Here is a 22313-nt window from a genome sequence, read left to right on the forward strand (position 1 = left end):
TATGATAGACACACACTAACCTGACTCTGGCAAATTCGTTTAAACATATTCAATCCCTCCATTATTTCTGCTGCTTCATTGCTGGCAGTTTCATTAACCCGTGACTGAAAAACAGAGATAAAGCCGTGAGATTCCATGATTTATTATTGTTAATTCCCGTGAATAAGAACATGAACAGAAAGGCGCTTGTCTTCAAACTCAGTGCACCTTTGACTGGGGTGACAGAGAGAACAAATAAAACCAGCAGCTGACAAATATAACTCCTCTCAACAAGGGTCAGCCCCCAACACGGACTCCCTAAATCTTCCCAATCTCTAACCCCATCCAGCCTCCTCCTCTCCAGACGCCTCAGCAAAGAGCAACGTGCCCAAGGGGGCGATGCTGGGCCTGACCCTGTGCTGTCCCATTTTTGGCCCCTCCGGCCAGCTCCGTGCCCGGGGCAGGCGCCCCTCCCGCCACTCCCTGCTTATAACCCTCAGGATGTCACATGGGCTGCAGCTGTGTGCCGATTGGGTCGCAAGCGGCCTGCCGGCCGCAGACTGAGAACCACCGCTCTCACCCCACCCAGCCGCCTCCTTCCCAAAAGTCTTCGCAAAGAGATACCGGTAACCATGCGCCCTCAGGGTCAACATCTAGACTGATTCAGAACAAGGACGGGAGGGGGTCGGAGGGACGGACTTGTTCCAGAGCTCAGGTCACTCACGCAGCGCCCCCTGCCAGTAGCACCCTCTCTTTTCAACTGAAGATGAGGTGCCAAGAGCTGACTGGCAATACCTACAGTTGTAATAATTAGTATCTAGTCTCGAAGAAGGACCAGAGTGGTAATAACTCAGCTGGCAGAGACAACAAATTGGCACCTAGGCATCAGTGCAGCCAGAAGAAGGGGTGATCTATGGTGTCAAGGAGACCTGTTTGCAGAACAGAATTTTTATTCCCCAGGAAATCTCAACATTTTAAAATTAGTTTCTGCTGCAAATCACAATGAAACGTCAAAATAAATACATTTGTGGGGGATGGGGGGCAGCAGCCCTGAGCACGGGTGCCCAGACCGTGGGGAAGAGACACAGGGGTGGGGAGGGAACAGAAGCCCCAGAGCTTCAGCACCCAGAGCCCAGAGATCACATTTCACAGGGCAGGGCTAATTTTACAGTCCGTGGCGTGTTTTTCGTGGCTTTGAAATTGGTAGGGCCCTACTTAGGCCTGGTGCGAGCTCTGAGGCGAAGGCCGGGGATGGGACACTGGGGCAGGGAATGGCTGGGGATAACCCATCCCAGCTCTCTATTTCCCCTTACTCTGGGAGCTGAGAGAGCTCTGTGATGCTGGCAGACCAGGTGCCAGCTCATGTGAAGGTCCCTAAGCCTCAGTGAACACCAACAAATGCATAGCTGGGAAGCAGTCTGGCTCTCCTCTGTTTTAGTATTCTTAAGATAGGTGTTAAACTTGTAATAATAGAGTGTTTGGACACTATGAAATGCTTGTAAATTGCTCCAGGCATTAATCTCTCCCTATTGCCTTTTTCCATGCCATAGGGTAATATTTAAGTGTTTGTTCTAGAACTGTAAAAATGTTTGCTTAGAAACTCTAAACCCAGTCAGGAAAGAAACATCATCAAGTGTAAAATGATGTTTTGCCCCAGGAGGGGTTATCTCCTGCTCAACACAGGAAGGCCATAAGCCTCAGACAGGCCACTGTGGGACAAGAGCCTTTGTTGATTGTCCCCTCACTCCCATAAAGAGGGGACATGCAGAAATGCTTGTCCCATCAGTTTGAACTCAAGGGGGATGGGAATAAAATCTCTGTCAAGGAGAAATTCCTACCTTTTTGTGACTTGGACTCTGAAAGGGCAAGAATTACTAAGAATAGGCAAAAAGGTCCCCAGGATTAACCTGGTTTAGCCCTAAAGGACATAAAGAGCTGTCAGCAGCTCTATCATCATTTAAAACTGAAGATGGTAACACATTTGTGTGTGTGTGTATTTACCTGCTTTAACCTTGCAAATAACTTTCTTTTTTATTTTACGTTAATAAATCCTTAGTTTACTACAGCATTGGCTACATGTGTTGTCTTTGGTGTGATCTAAGGTATAAATTGACCTGCGGTAAGTGACTGCTCTCTTGGGACTGGGATTTTTATCAAGCCTTCCCCAGGAAAGAGGGGTGTAATGTTTGGGAGGATTTTGGGGGGAAAGACGTTTCCAAACGGACTCTTTCCTAATAATACCGGTTAGACGTTTGGTGGTGGCAGTGATAAAGTCCAAGGGCAAAAGGTAAAATAGTTTGTACCTTGGGGAAGTTTTAACCTAAGCTTGTAAAAGTAAGCTTAGGAGGTTTTCATGCAGGTTCCCACATCTGTACCCTAGAGTTCAGAGTGGGGAAGGAACCTTGACAGATGTTCTTCTACATTTTCAAATATATTGATTTCAATTACAATGCAGAATGCAAAGTGTAGCATGCTCCCTTTTATTACTTTTTATTACAATTATTTGCACTGCAAAAAGATAAAAGACAGTTCATTCCACAAGTTGAAACATGAAGGGGCATATGAATGTTTAGCATATCTGTCATGTAAATACCTTGCAACGCTGGCTACAACAATGCCATGCGAATGCCTGTTCTCACTTTCAGGTGACATTGTAAACAAGAAGCGAGCAGCATTATCTCCCGTAAATGTAAACAAACTTGTTTGTCTGAGCGATTGGCTGAACAAGAAACAGGACTGAGTGGACTTGTAGGCGCTACTTTAAAGTTTTACATTGTTTTGTTTTTGAGTGCAGTAATGTAAAAAAATTAATCTACATTTGTAAGTTGCAATTTCACGATAATGAGATTGCACTACAGTATTTGTATGAGGTGAGTTGAAAAACACTATTCTTTTTGTTTATCTTTTTTACACAGCAAATATTTGTAATAAAAAATATAAAGTGAACAGTGTACACTCTATTCCGTGTTGTAATTGAATTTGTTTTGGGTTAATCACTTGAATTAATTGTGATTAATTGACAGCCCTACTTATCACCCACCCCAATCAACAGTCTCAGCAGAAAAGGACAAAGATTAAATTCTCCCTGACACTGAACTACACTTAGTTTGAAGGAAGGTTCTTGGTTCACAATTAAAGCACAATTTCTCAGGCATGGTAAAGTAGTGCTTACACAGCCAACGACCATGCTGTACTTGTATAGCAGGGGTCAGCAACCTTTCAGAAGTGGTGTGCCGAGTCTTCATTTAGTCACTCTAATTTAAGGTTTCGCATGCCAGTCATACATTTTAACGTTTTTAGAAGATCTCTTTCTGTAAGTCTATAATATATAACGAAACTATTGTTGTATGTAAAGTAAATAAGGTTTTTAAAACTTTTAAGAAGCTTAATTTAAAATTAAATTAAAATGCAGAGCCCCCCAGACCGGTGGCCAGGACCCAGGCAGTGTGAATGCCACTGAAAATCCGCTCGCGTGTCGCCTTTGGCATGCGTGCCATAGATTGCCTCCCCCTGCTGTGTAGAATAAATCTAATCTTCTGTAACTACACTGCTCCTAGTTACCACTCCCACAAATATTTGCTGCTCATGTTAAAACAAAATGTTCCCTCCCGCAGCGTCCTCTGCTATTATTTTTAGGATCATCTGGGAAAAAATAAATTAGATGTTTAATTAATGAATTACCTTCCTGGTGGTAGCCCCCCATTTCCTGCTGCTAGGCATTTACTTCCACAGCTGTATATCTCTCCCTCTGCTGGGTCCTCATTCCCTTGATATTCCCTCTCCTTCTTCTGCACTGGCGATCCTCTCCCCTGCTCCAGCTCTGCTGGCCCTCCACACTCCCCTCCTCCCCCCGGCTGCTGGGCACTCCTATTTTTAAAATCATTTTCCTCTGCAATTTCTTTGGAGCCTAAAAGAAACATGAAGGAAAAACTTAAGTGTTGTAATACAAAAAAATATATGGATAATCCAGGCTTTAGAGATGTCTGTGCTAAGAAAGGAATATCTGGCTAGGAAAATATATCAATAATCTGAATAATGATCCAGTCCTTTATGTTAAGAATAAGAAATTGGTCCTATTCCAAACAGAAATTGATTTAAATCTCAGTCAAATCTCAAAAGGAGAAACTGCAAGAATTAGAATAAAGGGAATAACATCCAGATAGGAAACTATAAGACCTAAAGGTAAAACTGAACAAGTTTATGGATGTAGAGATGAAAGAGAGGCCTGGTCTAACCTTAAAAATTAGTTTGACATAGCTACATCGCTCAGGGCTATGAAAAATTGCTGAGCTGTAGTTAGGGTGACCTAACCTGCAGCATGGACGTGGCTAGGTCGATGGAAGAATCTTTCTGTTGACTTAGTTATCACCTCTCAGGCCTGGTCTACAGTACGCGATTGTATCGGAATTAGCCACATTATATCAAATTAAAACTAAATCCGTCCACACAACCAACCCGGTTTTGTCAACTTAAAAGGCTCTTAAATCCGGTTTCTGTATTCCACCTCGGCAAGGGGAGTAGAGCTAAAATTGACATCGCTGTTCCAGATTTGAGATACTGTGGATGCAATTCGACAGTATTGGCCTCCGGGACCTATCCCAGAATGCTCCATTGTGACCGCTCTGGACAACACTTTCAACTCAGATGCACTAGCCAGGTAGGCAGTAAAATCCCCGGGAACTTTTGAATTTCATTTCCTCTTTGGTCAGCGTGGTGAGCTCATCAGCACAGGCAACCACGCAGAGTCTACCATCACAGGCAACCATGCAGATTCGCAAACGAGCTCCAGCATGGACCGAACGGGAAGTACTGGATCTCATTGCTGTGTGGGGAGAAAAATCTGTTCAGGCAGAACTCCGTTCAAAAAAGAAAAAAAAAAGGAATGCAAACATATACGCCAAAATCTCCAGGGGCATGACGGAAAGAGGCTACTCCAGGGACATGCAGCAGTGCCGTGTGAAAATCAAGGAGCTCAGGCAAGCCTACCAAAAAACTAAGGAGGCAAACGGGTGCTCCAGGTCACAGCCCCATACATGCCGCTTCTACAATGAGCTACATGCAATTCTGGGGGGGGCGGGACGCCACCACTACCCCACCACTGTCTGTAGTCACCTGCAAGAGAGGAGTCGCACGGAGAGGGGAGGATGATTTTTGGGAGGAGGAAGAAGAGGAGGAGGAGGACAGTGCACTAGCGGCAAGTGGTGAATCTGTTCTCCCCGGCAGCCAGGAACTGTTGGTCACCCTGGAGCCAATACCCTCCACCCCCTCCCAAGGCGAGCTCCTGGACCATGACCCCGGAGAAGGCACTTCTGGTGAGTGTACTTATGTAAATACGAAACAGGGTTTAAAACAAAGTGTGTTTAATGTTTCATTTGCCTTGAAGACTTGGGATGCATTCGTGTCCAGTGCAGCTACTGGAAAAGTCTGTTAACATGTCTGGGGATGGAGCAGGAATCCTCCAGGGACATCTCCATGAAGCTCAACTGGAGGTACTCTGAAAGTCTTTGCAATAGGTTTCTGGGTAGGGCTGCCTTATTCTGTCCTCCATGGTAGGACACTTTACCCCAAGAGGCCAGTAGCAAGTAGTCTGGAATCATAGCTCCACAGAGTATGGCAGCGAAAGCTCCTGGGTTTTGAGCGCATTCAAGCAACATTCATTCTTTATCTCTCTGTGTTAGCCTCACAAGAGTGGTATCATTCATGGGCACCTGGTTGAAATAGGGGAATTTGTTTAAGGGGACAATCAGAGGTGTCCATTCACGCTGGGCTGTTCGTGTTTGGCTGAGCCCTGATCAGAGCCACATGGTGGGGATGGGGGAAACCCATCCATGCTGGGCTGTTCTCATTTGGTTTAAAGGGCTCATCCCTGATTGGAACCACGCGGGGGTGTGGGGGAGGAAATCTGTTCACGCTGGGGTGTTGGCGTTTGGCTTAAAGGGCGTGGGGGTGTGTGTGTGAAGCGATCATCCCAGAGAGACTGCAGGCCCTCCTTCTAAATGGCCAACCCACCAGGCATTGCTTTGTATGGAAAAGGGGGGCGCTGCAGTTCGAAAGCATTGAAATGAATGCGGAAGAAGCAGAATCCCGCGTGCCCCTAGGGCTTACCATGGCTGACTGCAAGCTGAATTCTGTTGCCCAGCCACGTGTGATGCCTTAGTCACACCAAACTGGCAGGCACTCAATATAAAAGGCAAAATGCAACCTTGTACAGAAAGAACATGTGCTGTGTACTATGAATTGCTTGTTTCACTGAGAAAGAGTCTCCCCTTTGTTCTCTAAAATGTATCTTTTAAAATTCTACCCTCCCTTTTTCTCCTCCCGCAGGCGCAAATGTTTCAACACGTCCCCTATCAACTCTGTCCCAGAGGCTGGCCCAGATTAGAAGGCGGAAAAAACGCACTCGGGATGACATGTTTGCCGAGCTTATGCAGTCCTTCCGCACTGATAGTGCCCAGCTGAATGAGTGGAGGCAAACAATGGTGGAGTCCCGTAAAGCATTCAATGAACACACGGAGAGGAGGGAGGCGCACGATGAGAGGAGGCAGGAGTGTGATGAGAGCAGGCAGGATGCCATGCTCAAACTGATGGGGAAGCAAACTGACATGCTCTGCTGTCTGCTGGATCTTATGTGGGAAAGACAGCAAGAGCACAGACCCCCGCTGCAGCCCCTGTATAACCGCCCTCCCTCCTCCCCAAGTTCCATAGCCTCTTCACCCCGATGACCAAAAATATGGTGGGGGGAGGCTCTGGGGACCCACCCACTCCACCCCAGAGGATTGCCCAAGCAGTAGAAGACTGGCATATCTGAAATTTTGATATGTATTGTGGGCTTGTCCTTCCCTCCTCCCCCACCCCCCAATCGTTCCCGACCTCCTACACCCCCCCCCCCCCCCCGGCCACCTTGTGATTTATCTCCCTGTGTTATTAATCAACTAATAAAGAACGGTTTTGAAACAATCGTGACTTTATTTCCTATAATATATATATAGGAGGCAGGTAACATCAAGGAGAAACAAACACAACTGTCACACCATAGCCTGGCCAGTCATGAAACTGGTTCTCTGATGTGCATAGTGCCCTGCTGTGCTCTTCTAATTGCACTGGTGTCTAGCTGTGTGAAATTGGCCACCAGGTGATTTGCCTCAACCTCCCACCCCGCCACAAACGTCTCACACATATTGTGGAGCACATAGCAAGCAGCAATTACAGTTGGAATATTGGTTTTGCTGAGATCTAACCTAGTCAGCAAACAGCACCAGCGAGCTTTCAAACATCCAAATGCACACGCTACCACCATTCTGCACTTACTCAGCCTATAGTTGAACCGCACGCCCTGATTCTCATGGGTGACTTTAATTTTCCTGATATCTGCTGGGAGAGCAATACATTGGTGCATAGACAATCCAGGGAGTTTTTGGAAAGCGTAGGGGACAATTTCCTGGTGCAAGTGCTAGAGGAGCCAACTAGGGGGGGCGCTTTTCTTGACCTGCTGCTCACAAACCGGGTAGAATTAGTGGGGGAAGCAAAAGTGGATGGGAATCTGGGAGGCAGTGACCATGAGTTGGTTGAGTTCTTCCCTGTGTCAGGATCCTGAAAGGTAAGCAGCAGGATACGGACCCTGGACTTCAGGAAAGCAGACTTCGACTCCCTCAGGGAACGGATGGGTAGGATCCCCTGGGGGACTAACATGAAGGGGAAAGGAGTCCAGGAGAGCTGGCTGTATTTCAAGGAATCCCTGTTGAGGTTACAGGGACAAACCATACCGATGAGTCGAAAGAATAGTAAATATGGCAGGCGACCAGCTTGGCTTAATGGTGAAATCCTAGCGGATCTTAAACATAAAAAAGAAGCTTACAAGAAGTGGAAGGTTGGACATATGACCAGGGAAGAGTATAAAAATATTGCTCGGGCATGTAGGAATGATATCAGGAGGGCCAAATCGCACCTGGAGCTGCAGCTAGCAAGAGATGTCAAGAGTAACAAGAAGGGTTTCTTCAGGTATGTTGGCAACAAGAAGAAAGCCAAGGAAAGTGTGGGCCCCTTAATGAATGAGGGAGGCAACCTAGTGACAGAGGATGTGGAAAAAGCTAATGTACTCAATGCTTTTTTTGCCTCTGTCTTCACTAACAAGGTCAGCTCCCAGACTGCTGCGCTGGGCATCACAAAATGGGGAAGAGATGGCCAGCCCTCTGTGGAGATAGAGGTGGTTAGGGACTTTTTAGAAAAGCTGGATGTGCACAAGTCCATGGGGCCGGACGAGTTGCATCTGAGAGTGCTGAAGGAATTGGCGGCTGTGATTGCAGAGCCATTGGCCATTATCTTTGAAAACTCGTGGCGAATGGGGGAAGTCCCAGATGACTGGAAAAAGGCTAATGTAGTGCCAATCTTTAAAAAAGGGAAGAAGGAGGATCCTGGGAACTACAGGCCAGTCAGCCTCACCTCAGTCCCTGGAAAAATCATGGAGCAGGTCCTCAAAGAATCAATCCTGAAGCACTTGCATGAGAGGAAAGTGATCAGGAACAGCCAGCATGGATTCACCAAGGGAAGGTCATGCCTGACTAATCTAATCGCCTTTTATGATGAGATTACTGGTTCTGTGGATGAAGGGAAAGCAGTGGATGTATTGTTTCTTGACTTTAGCAAAGCTTTTGACACGGTCTCCCACAGTATTCTTGTCACCAAGTTAAGGAAGTATGGGCTGGATGAATGCACTATAAGGTGGGTAGAAAGTTGGCTAGATTGTCGGGCTCAACGGGTAGTGATCAATGGCTCCATGTCTAGTTGGCAGCCGGTGTCAAGTGGAGTGCCCCAGGGGTCGGTTTTGTTCAATATCTTCATAAATGATCTGTAGGATGGTGTGGATTGCACTCTCAGCAAATTTGCGGATGATACTAAACTGGGAGGAGTGGTAGATACGCTGGAGGGGAGGGATAGGATACAGAAGGACCTAGACAAATTGGAGGATTGGGCCAAAAGAAATCTGATGAGGTTCAATAAGGATAAGTGCAGGGTCCTGCACTTAGGACGGAAGAATCCAATGCACTGCTACAGACTAGGGACCGAATGGCTAGGCAGCAGTTCTGCGGAAAAGGACCTAGGGGTGACAGTGGACGACAAGCTGGATATGAGTCAGCAGTGTGCCCTTGTTGCCAATGGCATTTTGGGATGTATAAATAGGGGCATAGCGAGCAGATCGAGGGACGTGATCTTTCCCCTCTATTCGACATTGGTGAGGCCTCATCTGGAGTACTGTGTCCAGTTTTGGGCCCCACACTACAAGGAGGATGTGGATAAATTGGAGAGAGTCCAGCGAAGGGCAACAAAAATGATTAGGTGTCTAGAACACATGACTTATGAGGAGAGGCTGAGGGAGCTGGGATTGTTTAGTCTACAGAAGAGAAGAATGAGGGGAGATTTGATACCTGCTTTCAACTACCTGATATTCTATGATTCTATGCTCCTTACTACTATCCAGGGTGCCTGTGTACAGCGTCATGAGCCATGGCATTAAGGGGTAGGCTGGGTGCCCGAGGATAACTATAGGCATTTCAACATCCCCAACAGTAATTTTCTGGTCTGGGAAGTAAGTCCCTTCCTGGAGATGTTGAAACAGACCAGAGTTCCTGAAGACGCGAGCGTCATGCACCTTTCCCGGACATCTCACATTGATGTTGGTGAAACGTCCCTTGTGATCCACCAGTGCTTGCAGCACCATTGAGAAGTACCCCTTGCTGTTTACGTACTGGCCATTCACTCTTGGGACTCAGAGGGACTGGAATCATCCCATACCTGCAGCACTATGTGGTCCCACCAGTCTGTGCTTGTTTCCCAGGCCCAGAATCAGTGTTCTACGGCATGAACCTGGGCCAACACCACCATGATGTCCCAATCGCCACATGCCGTGCTTCTAGGAATGTTTGTGTCCCGTATCCCAGGGAGAAAATCAATTCTTTTCCACAACAAGGAGTGATGTCAAGAGGACTGGCATAGACTCATACAGATAGTTCATAAAAATATAACAAAATTCCCATTTCCATCACCCTCATCCATCACACAGTCTCCTCCCCATCACCTCTTACACACACACACACACACGCTCCCCTACCCCTCACCCCCTCCACAGTCAGGCCCCCCTCACCGCTACCTCTTTCTCCACACACACTCTCCATCCGCTCCTCCCGCCTCTGACACCTCCCCTGCCCCTCACCTTCTCTAAAACACCCCCCTTCTACCTCCCGAGACCAGAGTGGAATGATTTAAATCAAAGCTATTTAAATCACCAATTTTAATCATGAATTAAATAACTAATTTTAACCTTGCTTTGCCTTTCTACTTTCTTTTTTTTTCCCCCCTAAAGAAAGGTTGGTTCTCATTGGTTGGTAACAATTAAAACATGTTGTGATAAATGAACGGGGGGGGGGGAGCTCCCTTTGATGGACACCCAGCCAGCCCCTTAACTATAAAATCCCTCTTGGTAGCTGTTCTCTACTTGCTTTACCCGTAAAGGGTAAAAAAAAAGTCCCCAGGTAAAGGAAAGGGAGTGGGCACCTGACCAAAAGAGACAATGGGAAGGCTAGAACTTTTTAAAACTGGGGGAAAAAAACAACCTTTCCCTTGGGGGTTGTTGTTCTCCGAGAAAGAGGGGAACAGGGAGCAGTTACGCTGTGAGAAGCTGAAGGCCAGATATGAAAATCATCAGATCATATCAAGAACTACTTATTTAATAACCCAGATATGTAAGTAGATCAGGAATGTTTAGAAAGACTCAATTAGGTTTATTTCTTATGGCTTGTGGACTCCTCTGTGCTAACCCCAGATGCTTTTGTTTGCTTGTACCCTTTAAGCTGAACCCCCAAGAAAGCTATTTTGGGTGCTTAATCTTTGGAATTGCTCTTTTAAAATTTAGCAATAACCTGAGTTTTCAAATGTATTTCTTTTTGTTTTTAATAAAATTTACCTTTAAGAACAGGATTTAAATTTGTGTGTCCTAACAGGTTTGTGCATATGTTTTTTAGTTAGCTGGTGGCAACAGCTGATTTCTTTGTTTTCCTTTCTCAGCTCTTCCCCGGGACGGGGTGGGGCATGGGGGAAAGGGCTTGAAAGTATCCCACAAGAAGGAATTCCCAAGTGTGCCTTCCTGGGTTCCAAGGGGGTTTGCATTTGGGTGGTAGCAGCACCCACCCAAATGCTGGGTACATAAGAAAAAATATCTAAGTATATCAAAGCCTGGGGTTTTGAGTGTAAAATTACCTGATCTATTAAACAAAGGCAGTATTATCTGTAGTTAGGAATTGATGTTTCTGGTCACCACATCCTTCAAGATTTTGGAACGAGTAGATCTGATTTTCTCAAACCATTTTTATTCAAAGATTGGAAGAAGACAAGCTTTTCTGCTTTTTCAACTTCCTATCGGTCCCTCAACTTTAAATAAATTTCGGGGAAGGGATTTGAATGGGGGCAGGGAAGGGGTGGGAAGAAACAGGGCAGGGGTGGGGCCTCATGGAAGGGGTGGAGTGGGGATGGAGCCAGGGGCAGCGAGGGGGAGAGTGTCAGTGATGCAGCCCTCGGGCCAATGTACCTCATGTGGCCCTTGTGGTAATTTGAGTTTGAGACCCCTGATCTAGACCATCCCTGACAGGTGTCTGTCCAACCTGCTCTTAAAAATCTGCAATGATAGAGATTCCACAACCTCCCTAGGCAATTTATTCCAGTGCTTAACCACCCTGACAGTTAGAAAGTTTTCCTAATGTCCAACCTAAACCTCCCTTGCTGCAATTTAAGCCCATTGCTTCTTATCCTATCATCAGAGGTTAAGGATTTTTTTCTCCTCCATGTAACAACCTTTTAGGTACTTGAAAACTGTTATCATGTTCCCTCTTAGTCTTTTCTTTTCCAGACTAAACAAACCCAATTCTTTCAATCTTCCCTCATAGGTCATGTTTTCTAGAGCTTTAATCATTTTTGTTACTTTTCTCTGGACTTTCTCCAGTTTGGCCACATCTTTCCTGAAATGTGGCACCCAGAACTGGACACAATACTCCAGTTGAGGCCTAATCAGCGCAGAGTAGAGCGGAAGATTTCTCATCTCTTGCTTACAACACTCCTGATAATACATCCCAGAATGTATTAGTAATGTGATTCGTACGAGGGGTGTGAGCTCCCAACAGGTTCACTACAACCCACGTCTTCCCCAGCTGGGAGTCATGAAAGCCAGTCCTGCCATAGTGATCAGTGTGCGAGGGGTCCCCAGGGGCTAGGTTAGGGAATGGTCAGTGGGACGGTTATAGGGGAGATCCCCAATGCTGGGGTGATGAGTTGGGACACAGAGAGAGGAAGGATGATATGGGAGACAACCTGGGGCTGTCCCCGAACCACAGTTTCAGAGCTGCCCTTGGCCAGATCCCAATCTTACGTCCGGCTTCCATCACTGCTCCAACCACCAGGTCTTACTGCCTGGAGCCAGAACCGGATACTTTGTTAAATCCAAGGTGCTCAGGTACTTTTTCCTGCCTCAAGTGTCCAGCATGTCATCAATTCTGGGCATAGGGTATGTATCGGGAGCCATGAGGGCACTATGTTTTCTGTAATCAACACAAAATCTCCTGATTCCATCCTTTTTGGGATCCATAACAGCTGGAGAAGTCTCGGGACTGACCGACTCTAGAATTATTCCCATGTTCAGCATACTTGTCATCTCCTTATGAACTTAACTGCTGTATTTTAAAAGTTGCCTGGTATGGTGGGCTGGGTGCAGGTTGTGATCCCACAGTGTTAATCTGAGGCACTATTTTGTGAGTCAGGCCTGGCCTGCCAGACAATACCTGCTAGTGAATTTGCAGCTCAACCTAATCTGTGTCTTTTCAGTGAGGGTGAACAATTCACCTACCTTAGTGCTCTCTAGTGAGATATCCCTACTGCATTCAGTTATCAAATCTGAGTGGGAGATTGGGGAGGAGAGGCAGAGGGGATAATCCCCTTTCCATGTACCACAAATCACCCCCCCCCCCAAGAGATATGTCCCCCGAACTCCTCACCTGCCCTGCAAGTCCCTTGTGGGGGTGGGGGGCAGGCGTGATGAATGTGGGAATTTATGATCTATCTGTAGGACTCTTTATCAAGCCCCTTGGCTTTGCTATTCCTTGGGGGGAAAGAATTCATTTTCTCCCTAGGCCAGGGGAGATCAGGGCTAGGTATTCAAGACATAGCACCACTAAGCCTGTCTGGACTGGAATCCACCCATATCGAAGGAGGATGCAGAAAAGGCGATAGGAGTGGTCAGTTACTGGACATCAACCTTTAGAGCAAGTGACTTACCACAGGTATCGGCGGGGGAGGTTGCCAATGTTCCTGTGGAGGAGAATAAAGAGAGAAGGTGTCAGGTGTCGGTGTGGAGATGAGCAGGATGCACAGACAGGCAGGGCACTGGGACTGGGAGCCACGGGGACAGAGACAGCAGGGATGGAGGGCAGGGCAGCAGGGCACAATGAACCCTGACTTCCCCCTGCCTCTCTCACACTAACTCAGGGACTTTCAGGTTCTGTGCTGCAGGGGACTAATCGATTGTTACCTGTTTTGGAAAAGGCTGCCTGCTGGCCCGGCACATTCTGAGTTGGAGCCTTGTGCCCTGAAGGGAGAGAAAAAACCTCCCACAGGTGTCAGACTTGGCTGGACTCACTGCAGGGAGCTACAGAGGGAGAGAGGGATAGCTGGTGCCGAAGGCCCAGTTTCAGAGTTGTGGCAGCCTGGGCCGGCCCCTGTGGAACTGTGTGAGTCCTTGGGGACCTGGACACTGACGGGGTCACTCCCAAGGGTCTGGCTAAAGGCCAGGCCAAGACCAGACACTGTGAATGCGGGACAGGGTGTTGGAGGGTTCCTGTTCCTGTATCCCTCCCACCCCCTCAGTTGTTTCATTTCAGGGAGACTATTTTGGTACACAATGACACACATCAGCCATTCACCAGAATATGCATTTGTAGCTATTTGTTACCTAACATCGGAGGTCAGTCCCATAGCCTCTCCTGCATTGGAGCTATTTAAGAACAAGTTACACCAACACCTGTCAGGGATGGTCCAGGTACACATACTCCTGCCTCATGCAGGGGGATGGATGAGACGGACCTTGAGATCCCTTCCAGCCCTACCATTTCTAGAATTCTAATCCAAAAGCCAGCTAAATCCTGAATTGGCAGAGTCCGGATTAGAAAAGTAGACAAAATTGTAATCTATCATCATTTTACATGCAAAACTCCCACTGCTCTCAGAGAGTAATATGCAAGTAATGCAGCAGTGAAAAGCTACATCTTTTTCCTTCTCCAGCTCCAAAACCTCCCGCTCCAGCTGCTCTATCACCACATCCCTCCGCCGGCTGGTGCCCCGGGTGTGGCTATGGCAGAAGAGCCGAGCGTGCCCTTTCCCCACATCCCACCACCACCACGCTGAGGGAAAGGCATGCCTCTGTTCCCGCCAGGACAGCCAGGACTCCCGGAAAGACGCCACAAATCCCAGCCTCCAGCAGGCTGTTATTGAAATACCAGTAGCCCGGCCCCAAACAAAGAGAGGCCGACAAGGCCACCAGATGATGGTCCGAGAACGGGGCCAACCTAATGCTGGAGGAATGGGCCTGCGAAAGACGACACCGAGAAAAGTAAACGCAATTCAACTGGGAGCGGCTCGACCGTCGTTCCTCCACCCGGACACCCTGGCCGCCATGGAAGTCCTCAGGGAGATTGTAGCCCATCGCTCCCTGGTGTCTGGTGTGACCACCACCCAGACGATGACTCTGCGTCATCGTCTTCCATGACTTCCATGGCGGCCAGGCTCAGCTCGATCCCTGTGCGGTCCCACTCCTTGAGGGTGCGGTTGAAGTCTCCCCCCAGGACCAGGCACTCGCAAGGATCCAAAGAACTGAGGAAGGCAGACGCCTGCCGAGAGAAACGCGCTCGCTCCGGGCCAGATGCCGGGGAATGGACGTTGACGAGATGCAACGTCAGCCCCTCCACCGGAACCCCAAGGTGCAGCGGGCGACCTGGCACGACCTTGGTACTCCCCAGCACCTCGGGCTATAGGTGTGGGGAGAACAGGATCACCACCCCGGCCTGACGGGCCGAAAGGTGCCTAAAGTAGACCCTGTCCCCCCACTCCAGCTGCCAGCTTGCTTCGGCGGCTGGGTCCATGTGGGTCTCCTGCAGGAAAATAACCGAGTACCCCCCTCCCGAGGGAAAGAGAGCACCTGGCACCTGTGGAGACCCAACCTACAGTCCCGGGCCATTCCCGGGAATGGTTCGAAGTGGCAAAGACGGACGGCAACATAAGGAGGCCTGGGAATGATCCTCACGGACAGGAGCGCTTGAGATTTCTCTCCCTCCCCACTTTTTCTGTTATTCCCTTCACAGATGCACACTCCCATTAGGCCCCGCAGCAAACCATGACCAACCCGAAAAGCCATCAGGGCGTCACGGAAGCTGCTGGCCTGCTGGTAAGCCACAGAGTCCTGCTTCCCGGTCCCTTTGCCCTCCCCCATAACGACTCTCACGGTCTGGAGAACAAGATGGAAATTGCCCCAGCGCTGAAGAGCGAGATGCACTCTGTTCGTGGAGCCACGAGTGTCCTCCAAGAAAGAGCGCATCTCATTCCTCTGCATGGCAAGGACCGGGGTCACGGACCCCGGGGCGTCCCCCGATTGGACCCCCCTGCCAGCCCCGTGGCCCATCGAGACAGGCATGCAGGGATCAGAGCCCCGCCGCGGCACCCGTCCCTCTGGCACCGCGCCACCCGACTCGGCCCTCGGGACAATGGCGGAGGGAGAACTGCAGCCCCAGATGGGCCAAGAGAGGAAAAAACAAAAACCGCCTCCCGGGGGCCTTCGTGAAAAGAAAATGAGGCAACCCTGGGGACGGCAGCAACAGGAGGGGGGAAGGAATAAAGGTTAAGGACAGGTACAGGGGCTGGAACGGGGTCAGGGACAGGGACAGGACACAAATCGAGGACAGGAACAGGGTCAGGGCAGGGAACGGGGACAAAATCAGGGGCCCGAGTGGCAGAGCCACCGGGACATGATGCCTCTCAACCCAGCACAGTAGTCAAAGGAGCAGCAAGGGATTGGGGCGCCTCCACAGCGCTAGGCTCTGGTGCCCCACTAAGCGAGGCACCCACGATTACAGCGCTGCGGGGAGGCGAGGGCTGCGGCCCCGCCTCATGGGGTAGGACACCCGTGGGCTCAAAGCCCGGCTGCTCAGCATCAGCCGGGCAGATGGTCAGGTCCTGGGGCGTTGCAGAGGCCAAAACGGGGGCAACTGCCTGAGGCAGGGGAAAGGAGGGAGGGGAGGGCAACAGATTACAACCGCCCTTACCGAGGCCCCCTAATAGGGGGGCATCCACCCCCTCGGTGGTCGGGATCAAGCCCAGGGCCTCGATCTCAGCAAAAATAGAGGCAAAGTCCCCACCCGCCCCTACAGGGTCCCCCTTGACAGCGGCCGGGGCAGTAGCCTCTTCGGCGCCTACAGGGGGCACAGATGGCAACGGGGCAGCGGGGACTCCCTTCAAGACCCCCTCGGGGAGGGACTCCATGAGAGAGGTGGCACGACCCACCTCCGCGGCTGCAGCGACCTCGGCCGACGCCAAACCATGAACACAAGCAGGGGAGTCAACGGAAGGCCCAGCACCAGCAACCCCCTTCATAGTTTTACAGGGGGTCCCTTTCCCCTCGCCAACTGGGGGGGGTGTGCTGGGCCCGTGCTCTCCACTTACAGCGTCTTCCTCGCACAAGCTTCCAGCTCCCCGAAGAGGGGGGCTGGCCAGCCGGGTCAGAGCCTGGGAGCGAGGGCGATGACGGGAGGGTAAGGGAAGACGAGGGCAGGACAGCCGGGAAAGGGACAGACTCCCCCGATGCGAGCCCTGCTCGAGTCGTACTACCAGCCCTGCCACCCTCTCCGTCGGCCCCGGGCTACTACCCACCTCAGCGGCAGGGCCCGCACAGTCATCTGGGCACGTCGGGGGGGGCCTCCCCCGAGACCCAAGCAGAGTTGACAACGATCATGGATGGAGGAGGGGCGACCCCAGGGACCGGGCGACCAGGGCCGCCGGGGATGGTAGGGTCGACGCCCTTCCGGGTATTGGGGGTCCCAGACACCCCTCCAAGCCGGGCCGGGGGGCAGTCCCTCCGGACGGGCCCCACCTCCCGGCAGAGGAAGCACCGGGCCTCCCCCAAAGAATAATAAACCCAGTCGTGGGCCCCTCGATGGGGCACCAGAAAGGGCCCCTCCAGAGCCTCCCAGTCACGCGTCGCCGCCGGCTCTTGACCTGCACCTGCCGGCGGAACGATAAAACGTGGCGGAGGGCGGGGTCCTTACAGCCCAAGGGAAGGGGCTGAGGATGGACAGGGGCTTCCCTGGGGTGGAGAGGAACGGCAAAAGGGCGGCATTGGGGAGGAAGGGAGGAACCGAGGAGACCACCACCCGTATGCCCAGGTCCTCCAAAGGCTCAATGGGGACATGAGCGCCCCCCACCGCCAAGCCCCTCTCCACCGCCTCCCGGGCAGCGGCCTCCGACGCCAGGAAGCATACCACCTTCCCAAACATCTTAGAGGCCGCCACCACGGCCGTGGGCCCCACCACCCGCGCCAACGCCCACACATAGGTTTCTACATGGGGGAGGCCAGCACCAGGAGGCAACGCACCCCGTGCTCCCTGGCGAGGGTGGGAAAGGGGCCCCGGCCAGCGGGAATGGTATTCTGGGAGGCAGCTGGAGCAGACAGCGAGGCAGCGAGTGGAGGGGTCGCAGCCACCTGGGCGTACGCCCTGGGGGCCGAAGGAGCAGCACCCCCAGGGCTGGCGGAGGGAACAACGGGTAAGGGAGAAGGGGGGGCTGCGGCTCTGACAGGGCCGCAGTGGAGAGGGATCCACCGCCACAGGAGGTTTCACCTTCCGGGCAGGGCCCTTGCCCTTCTTTGTGCCCCAGCCCTTCCCACCAGCCAAGGGAGCGGTCCCAGAAGTGGAGGCGGCAGAGGTCGCGGCAGCAGCAGCAACGGGGGCTTGGGAGTCCCTGTCCGTGCCCGCCGCCGCCAGTGCCTCAGTGGCAGCGATGGCAGGCAACCCGGCAGTGGCAGTCGAGGTGGCCACTGCAGGGGAGGGAGACGGAAAGGGAGCTGCAGGGGCATCCAGGGAAGTCCCACCCCCTGAATCAGCGACCACAGGGAGGGAGGGATAGGGACAGTCACTAGGGCAGGAAAAAGGGAACAGAGGAAAGGGAGGGGTGGGGGGAGAGGGGGCAGGGGAGGGAAACGGCTACCACACCCCACCCCCTAGGCTGAAAGCAGGGCGGAGGGGCGCCAACAGAAAGGGACACAGGAGAACAGGGAGCACAACTCCCAGCACAGGAGGAAGAAACCGGCTCCCCCAGCTGTACGAAGGAAAGGGAGGGAGAACTACAACATTATGAAGGAGCGTGCATCTGTGAAGGGAATAACAGAAAAAGTGGTGGGGGGGAGAAATCTCAAGCGCTGAAAATGGAACGTGGGTACGCAGGCCAAGAGGGTGAACCGGGAGGGGCAAACAACAAGGGACCGGAAAGAAGGGGGGGCGGGGGGGAGGACGAGTATGCCACAGGCAAGGAACAGAAAACAGGTTGGGCTCAAAAACAACCAAACTGAAATAGTGGAAATGGGTCTGGATACAATGCCTGCACCACAGAACAGGGGCGAGGCAGACAAACCAATCAAGGACCAACAAAGAAAGAAGCCCTGCAAAAAAACAGAGCAGGGCAAAACAGAGCCGCGAGAAGAGGGACGGGCAGGGCAGGCAACAAAGGGAAAGGGGGCAAAAAGCTTCAAGGGCAGGGCAGAGGGCGAAACAGGGGAAAAGGGAGCCCACCATGCAGCAGAGGAGGAAAGGCAAATCCAAGGGAGGGGAGAGGGAACGCGCACCCACGGGCACCCACAAAGCAAGAGCCTGCTTGCTGCTGCCACTGTCCCAGAATGGAAAGAAGGACAAAGCCAACTGCTGGGCTGGGGACCGCAGAACAGAGCCAGGTGGCAATTGGAAAGGTGGAGGGGGTGGTGGTGGCGGTGGCAGGAGGGGAGCGGACAGACCAGGGAGAGGGCTCCACGCCTCTCCCCCAGCTCCCCACAGCAACGGCACCAACTGCCACAGAAGCAAAGATTTTACAAACCCCCTCCACAGAACAAGACCTCCTCCTCTCCTGCCTCAGCTCCAGCAGCAGCAACCCAGCCAAGGTAGGCCCCAAAGATGATGGGAAAAGTGGGGCCTTGGCCTCCCCTCTGGGTGGTCACACCAGCAGAGTCCTCTCCCCCTAGCAGCAGCCCCCAAGAAGTGAGGAGCAATCAGCTGGCACTGCCAGGACAACAACTCTGTATTGTGTGATACAGGAGGGCCAGGGAGCACTGGGATAGTGGTCGAGGGGAAATACATAAGCACTAGGCTAATTAAGGCATAGTTCCCTGTAGACTAGGGAGGGTGGCTACAGGTTAATTGGAGCACCTGCAGTCAATTAAGGCCCTGTCAGGAACCTAATACCCCCCCCCCCCCCCCAATCCTTCTGCTTCAGGAAGTCAGAGAAAAGGAGAGAGGATTGGAGCGTGGAGATGTGCTATGAGACTTGAAAGACCAAAGAACTGAAGTAAGGGCCTTCCCCCAGTGTCTAAGGACTGCAGGTACCCCACCCAAGGGGGAAGAGGGGAAGAACCACAGGGGTTGAGAGGGGCTGGGGCTCAGAGGGAGGAGCAAACCCAGACCCCTCCCCTGCATCCCTTTTTTACCACCTTCCTGGGTCACTAACAGGGTCCTCTGTGCCCCAAGAGCAAGGGCTAAGGGTGGCATCTTAGTCCCCTGCCAAGAAAAGCCTAGCACCCACCATACTAACATTGTTCATCTTGTCACAGGACATAAAGTGGATAGAGGAGAAGGCTGGGGATGGGACACTGTGGCCAGGGAATGGATGGGGATAACCCAACTCAGCTCTCAATTTCCCCTTACTCTGGGAGCTGAGAGAGCTCTGTGAGGCCGGCAGACCGTGTTCCAGCTCATGTCAAGGTCCCTAGGCCTCAGTGAACACCAACAAATGCCTAGCTGGAAACCAGTCTGGTTCAGCTGTGTTAGTATGATTAAGATAGGGGTTAGACTCATGACAATGCGTTTCGTGTTTGGACTCTACGAAATGCTTGTAAATTGCTGCAGGCATTAATCTCACTTATAGTCTTTCTTCCATGCTGTCAGGTAATATTTCAGTGTTTGTTCTATAACCATAAAAACATTTGCTTAGAAACTGTAAACCCAGTCAGGAAAGAAACATCATCAAGTGTGAAATGATGCTTTGCCTCAGGAGGGGTTATCTTGAACCAATCAGCAGGGCCCCAGCATGTACCCGGCCTCTCCTAATTCTGCCTGCGCATCCCACTGCTAACAGTGTGTTTGGGCTCATGTGCTTGGGAAAATCCCAGCTCAATTTACACAGAAGGCTGGTGCACGGACATTCACTTTCCTTCGTAGAAGTAGCAAACTTAATGAACTTACACTGGTCGGGCTTCTGACTAGTGCAAGACGGCACAGTTCTGGGGTGCAAGACTGGTGGAAGTAGGTGGCCCAGGAGAACCAGTGCTCCAGGGCCATGGCCAGCAGCAGCAGCCTGGGGGCAGGCATGAGGAAGGTGAAGAGCTGGCACCCCTTCCCCTCTATTTCCTCATGTCCCTCTCTGTGCCCCCTCCCCTTCCTCTGCCCTCTCCCGTTGCACCCTCCTATTCCTGTATCCCTCCTGCCCCTTCCAGGATGCCTCCCCACTCTGTTTCTTCCTTCTTAACTCCATGGCCTCTCCCCCCCATGTATTATCTCCTTCCTCTCTCCATTCCCTCTCCCATCCTTCCATTCCCTCCTCCCTCTCCCTGAGCTCTCTCCCTGACATCGATTTCCTCATCACCCTCCGCTCTCGTTATTCCCTCCTACTCCTACCCCTGCACTCTGTCCTCCCTCTATTGCCTCCTCTCCTTCCCCGTGCCCCCTCTTGTCCCACCATTCCCTCTTGCCCCTCTGTGGCACTCTCCCCTCCCTCCTCTCTGCTCCCATGGCCCCTCCCCCCTCTATTCCTGGCTCCCGCACCTGTATTTCCTTCTCCCCACTCTATGCTTCCTCCTCTCCTTCTGTTTCCTCTTCCCTTTCCCTGTGACCCCTCCCTTCTCTATATTCCCTCTTCCATGTACCCTTGCCCTCTCCCATCCCTCTATTCTCTCCTCCCCCTTCCTCTGCAAACTTTGACAGCATTAAAATCCAACAAGTGCATCTCCCTTCACCCCTCCCCAGCCTGTCCTGCAGGCCCATGGTGGGGTGGGGGTGCTGGAGGGGCCGGGGCTGTGGCAGGGCAGGGGAAGCCCAGCGGGTGAAGGTTCATTAGCAGATGCTGACAATGTATTTAGTACCAGGGTGTAAGCTCCCACCAGTCTCCCTCCAGGGCTTCTCCAGCTGGGGTGATGACGAGCCCCAGTCCTCCTGTGGTGATCAGTGGGGAAGAGTCTCAGCAGGCTGCTCTGGAGAATGGTTGGTGGGATGGTTATAGGGGAGATCCCCTCTGCTGGGGTGAAGAGTAGGGACAGAGAGACAGAAGGTAGAGAGGGGAGCCAGCCTGGGGCTGGAGGCAATGAGCAGGGCCCCAGCGTGTACCCGGCCCTCTGCTAATTCTGCCTGTGCATCCCCCCACTAATGACCCAATCCCAGCCCAGGCCCAGCTACGTACCTGTGGCACTGTACCAGGCAATGATGCTTGTCCCTAGAAGGCAAAAGAAGAGACAAAGGACACAGTTATACCCACAGTAACAACTGCAAGAACAGCAGCCTCTGGATCACCCCCTGCCTCCATTCATTGCACCCCTTCTCTCCAGCCTCCGCATCGACCCTCCCTCTATCCGCTCTTCCCCAAATAACTTCCCCGCTCCCTATTTCCTCCCGTCCCTCTCTGTGTCCCCTTCTCTCCCTCCGTTCCCTCCGCCCTCTCCCTGTGCCCCCTCCCGTTCCTGGGATGCCTCCTGCCCCCTCCATGATGCCTCCCCTCCCTCTGTTTCCTCCTTCTTAATTCCATGGCCTCTCCCCTCTCTGTATTGTATCCTCCCCCTCCCCATGCCCCCCACCTCCACTTTAATCCCTCCTCCCCCTTCCTGTGTCTCCTCTCCGACCTCTATTCCCTCCTGCCCCATCCCAGATCCCGCCTCCTTCTATTCCCTCTCCCCGTACCCGCCCCTTACCTCTCCTCTCTTTTGCCCCTCCCGTGCCCCCTCCCATCCTGCTATTCCCTCCTACCTCTGCCCCTGTCCCCCCTCTCACTCTATTCCTTCTTTT

The 22313-nt window shown here is 51.8% G+C and overlaps 1 protein-coding gene across 1 annotated transcript in view; it reads right to left on the minus strand.

Annotated features, from left to right (window-relative positions):
* The window catches only part of LOC119566266, a 1129280-nt gene that overhangs the window by 136280 nt on the left and 970687 nt on the right, over positions 1-22313 (minus strand). The window contains exons 4-6 of the mRNA XM_043548405.1: positions 21715-21747; positions 13294-13326; positions 21-104 (exon numbers count right to left, since the gene is read on the minus strand). Of these exons, the coding sequence (XP_043404340.1) occupies positions 21-104; positions 13294-13326; positions 21715-21747 (150 nt within the window). The remainder of the gene's footprint in view (positions 1-20; positions 105-13293; positions 13327-21714; positions 21748-22313) is intronic.

This window comes from Chelonia mydas, chromosome 6 (assembly GCF_015237465.2).
Source record: "Chelonia mydas isolate rCheMyd1 chromosome 6, rCheMyd1.pri.v2, whole genome shotgun sequence".
NCBI classification, from domain to species: domain Eukaryota; kingdom Metazoa; phylum Chordata; order Testudines; family Cheloniidae; genus Chelonia; species Chelonia mydas.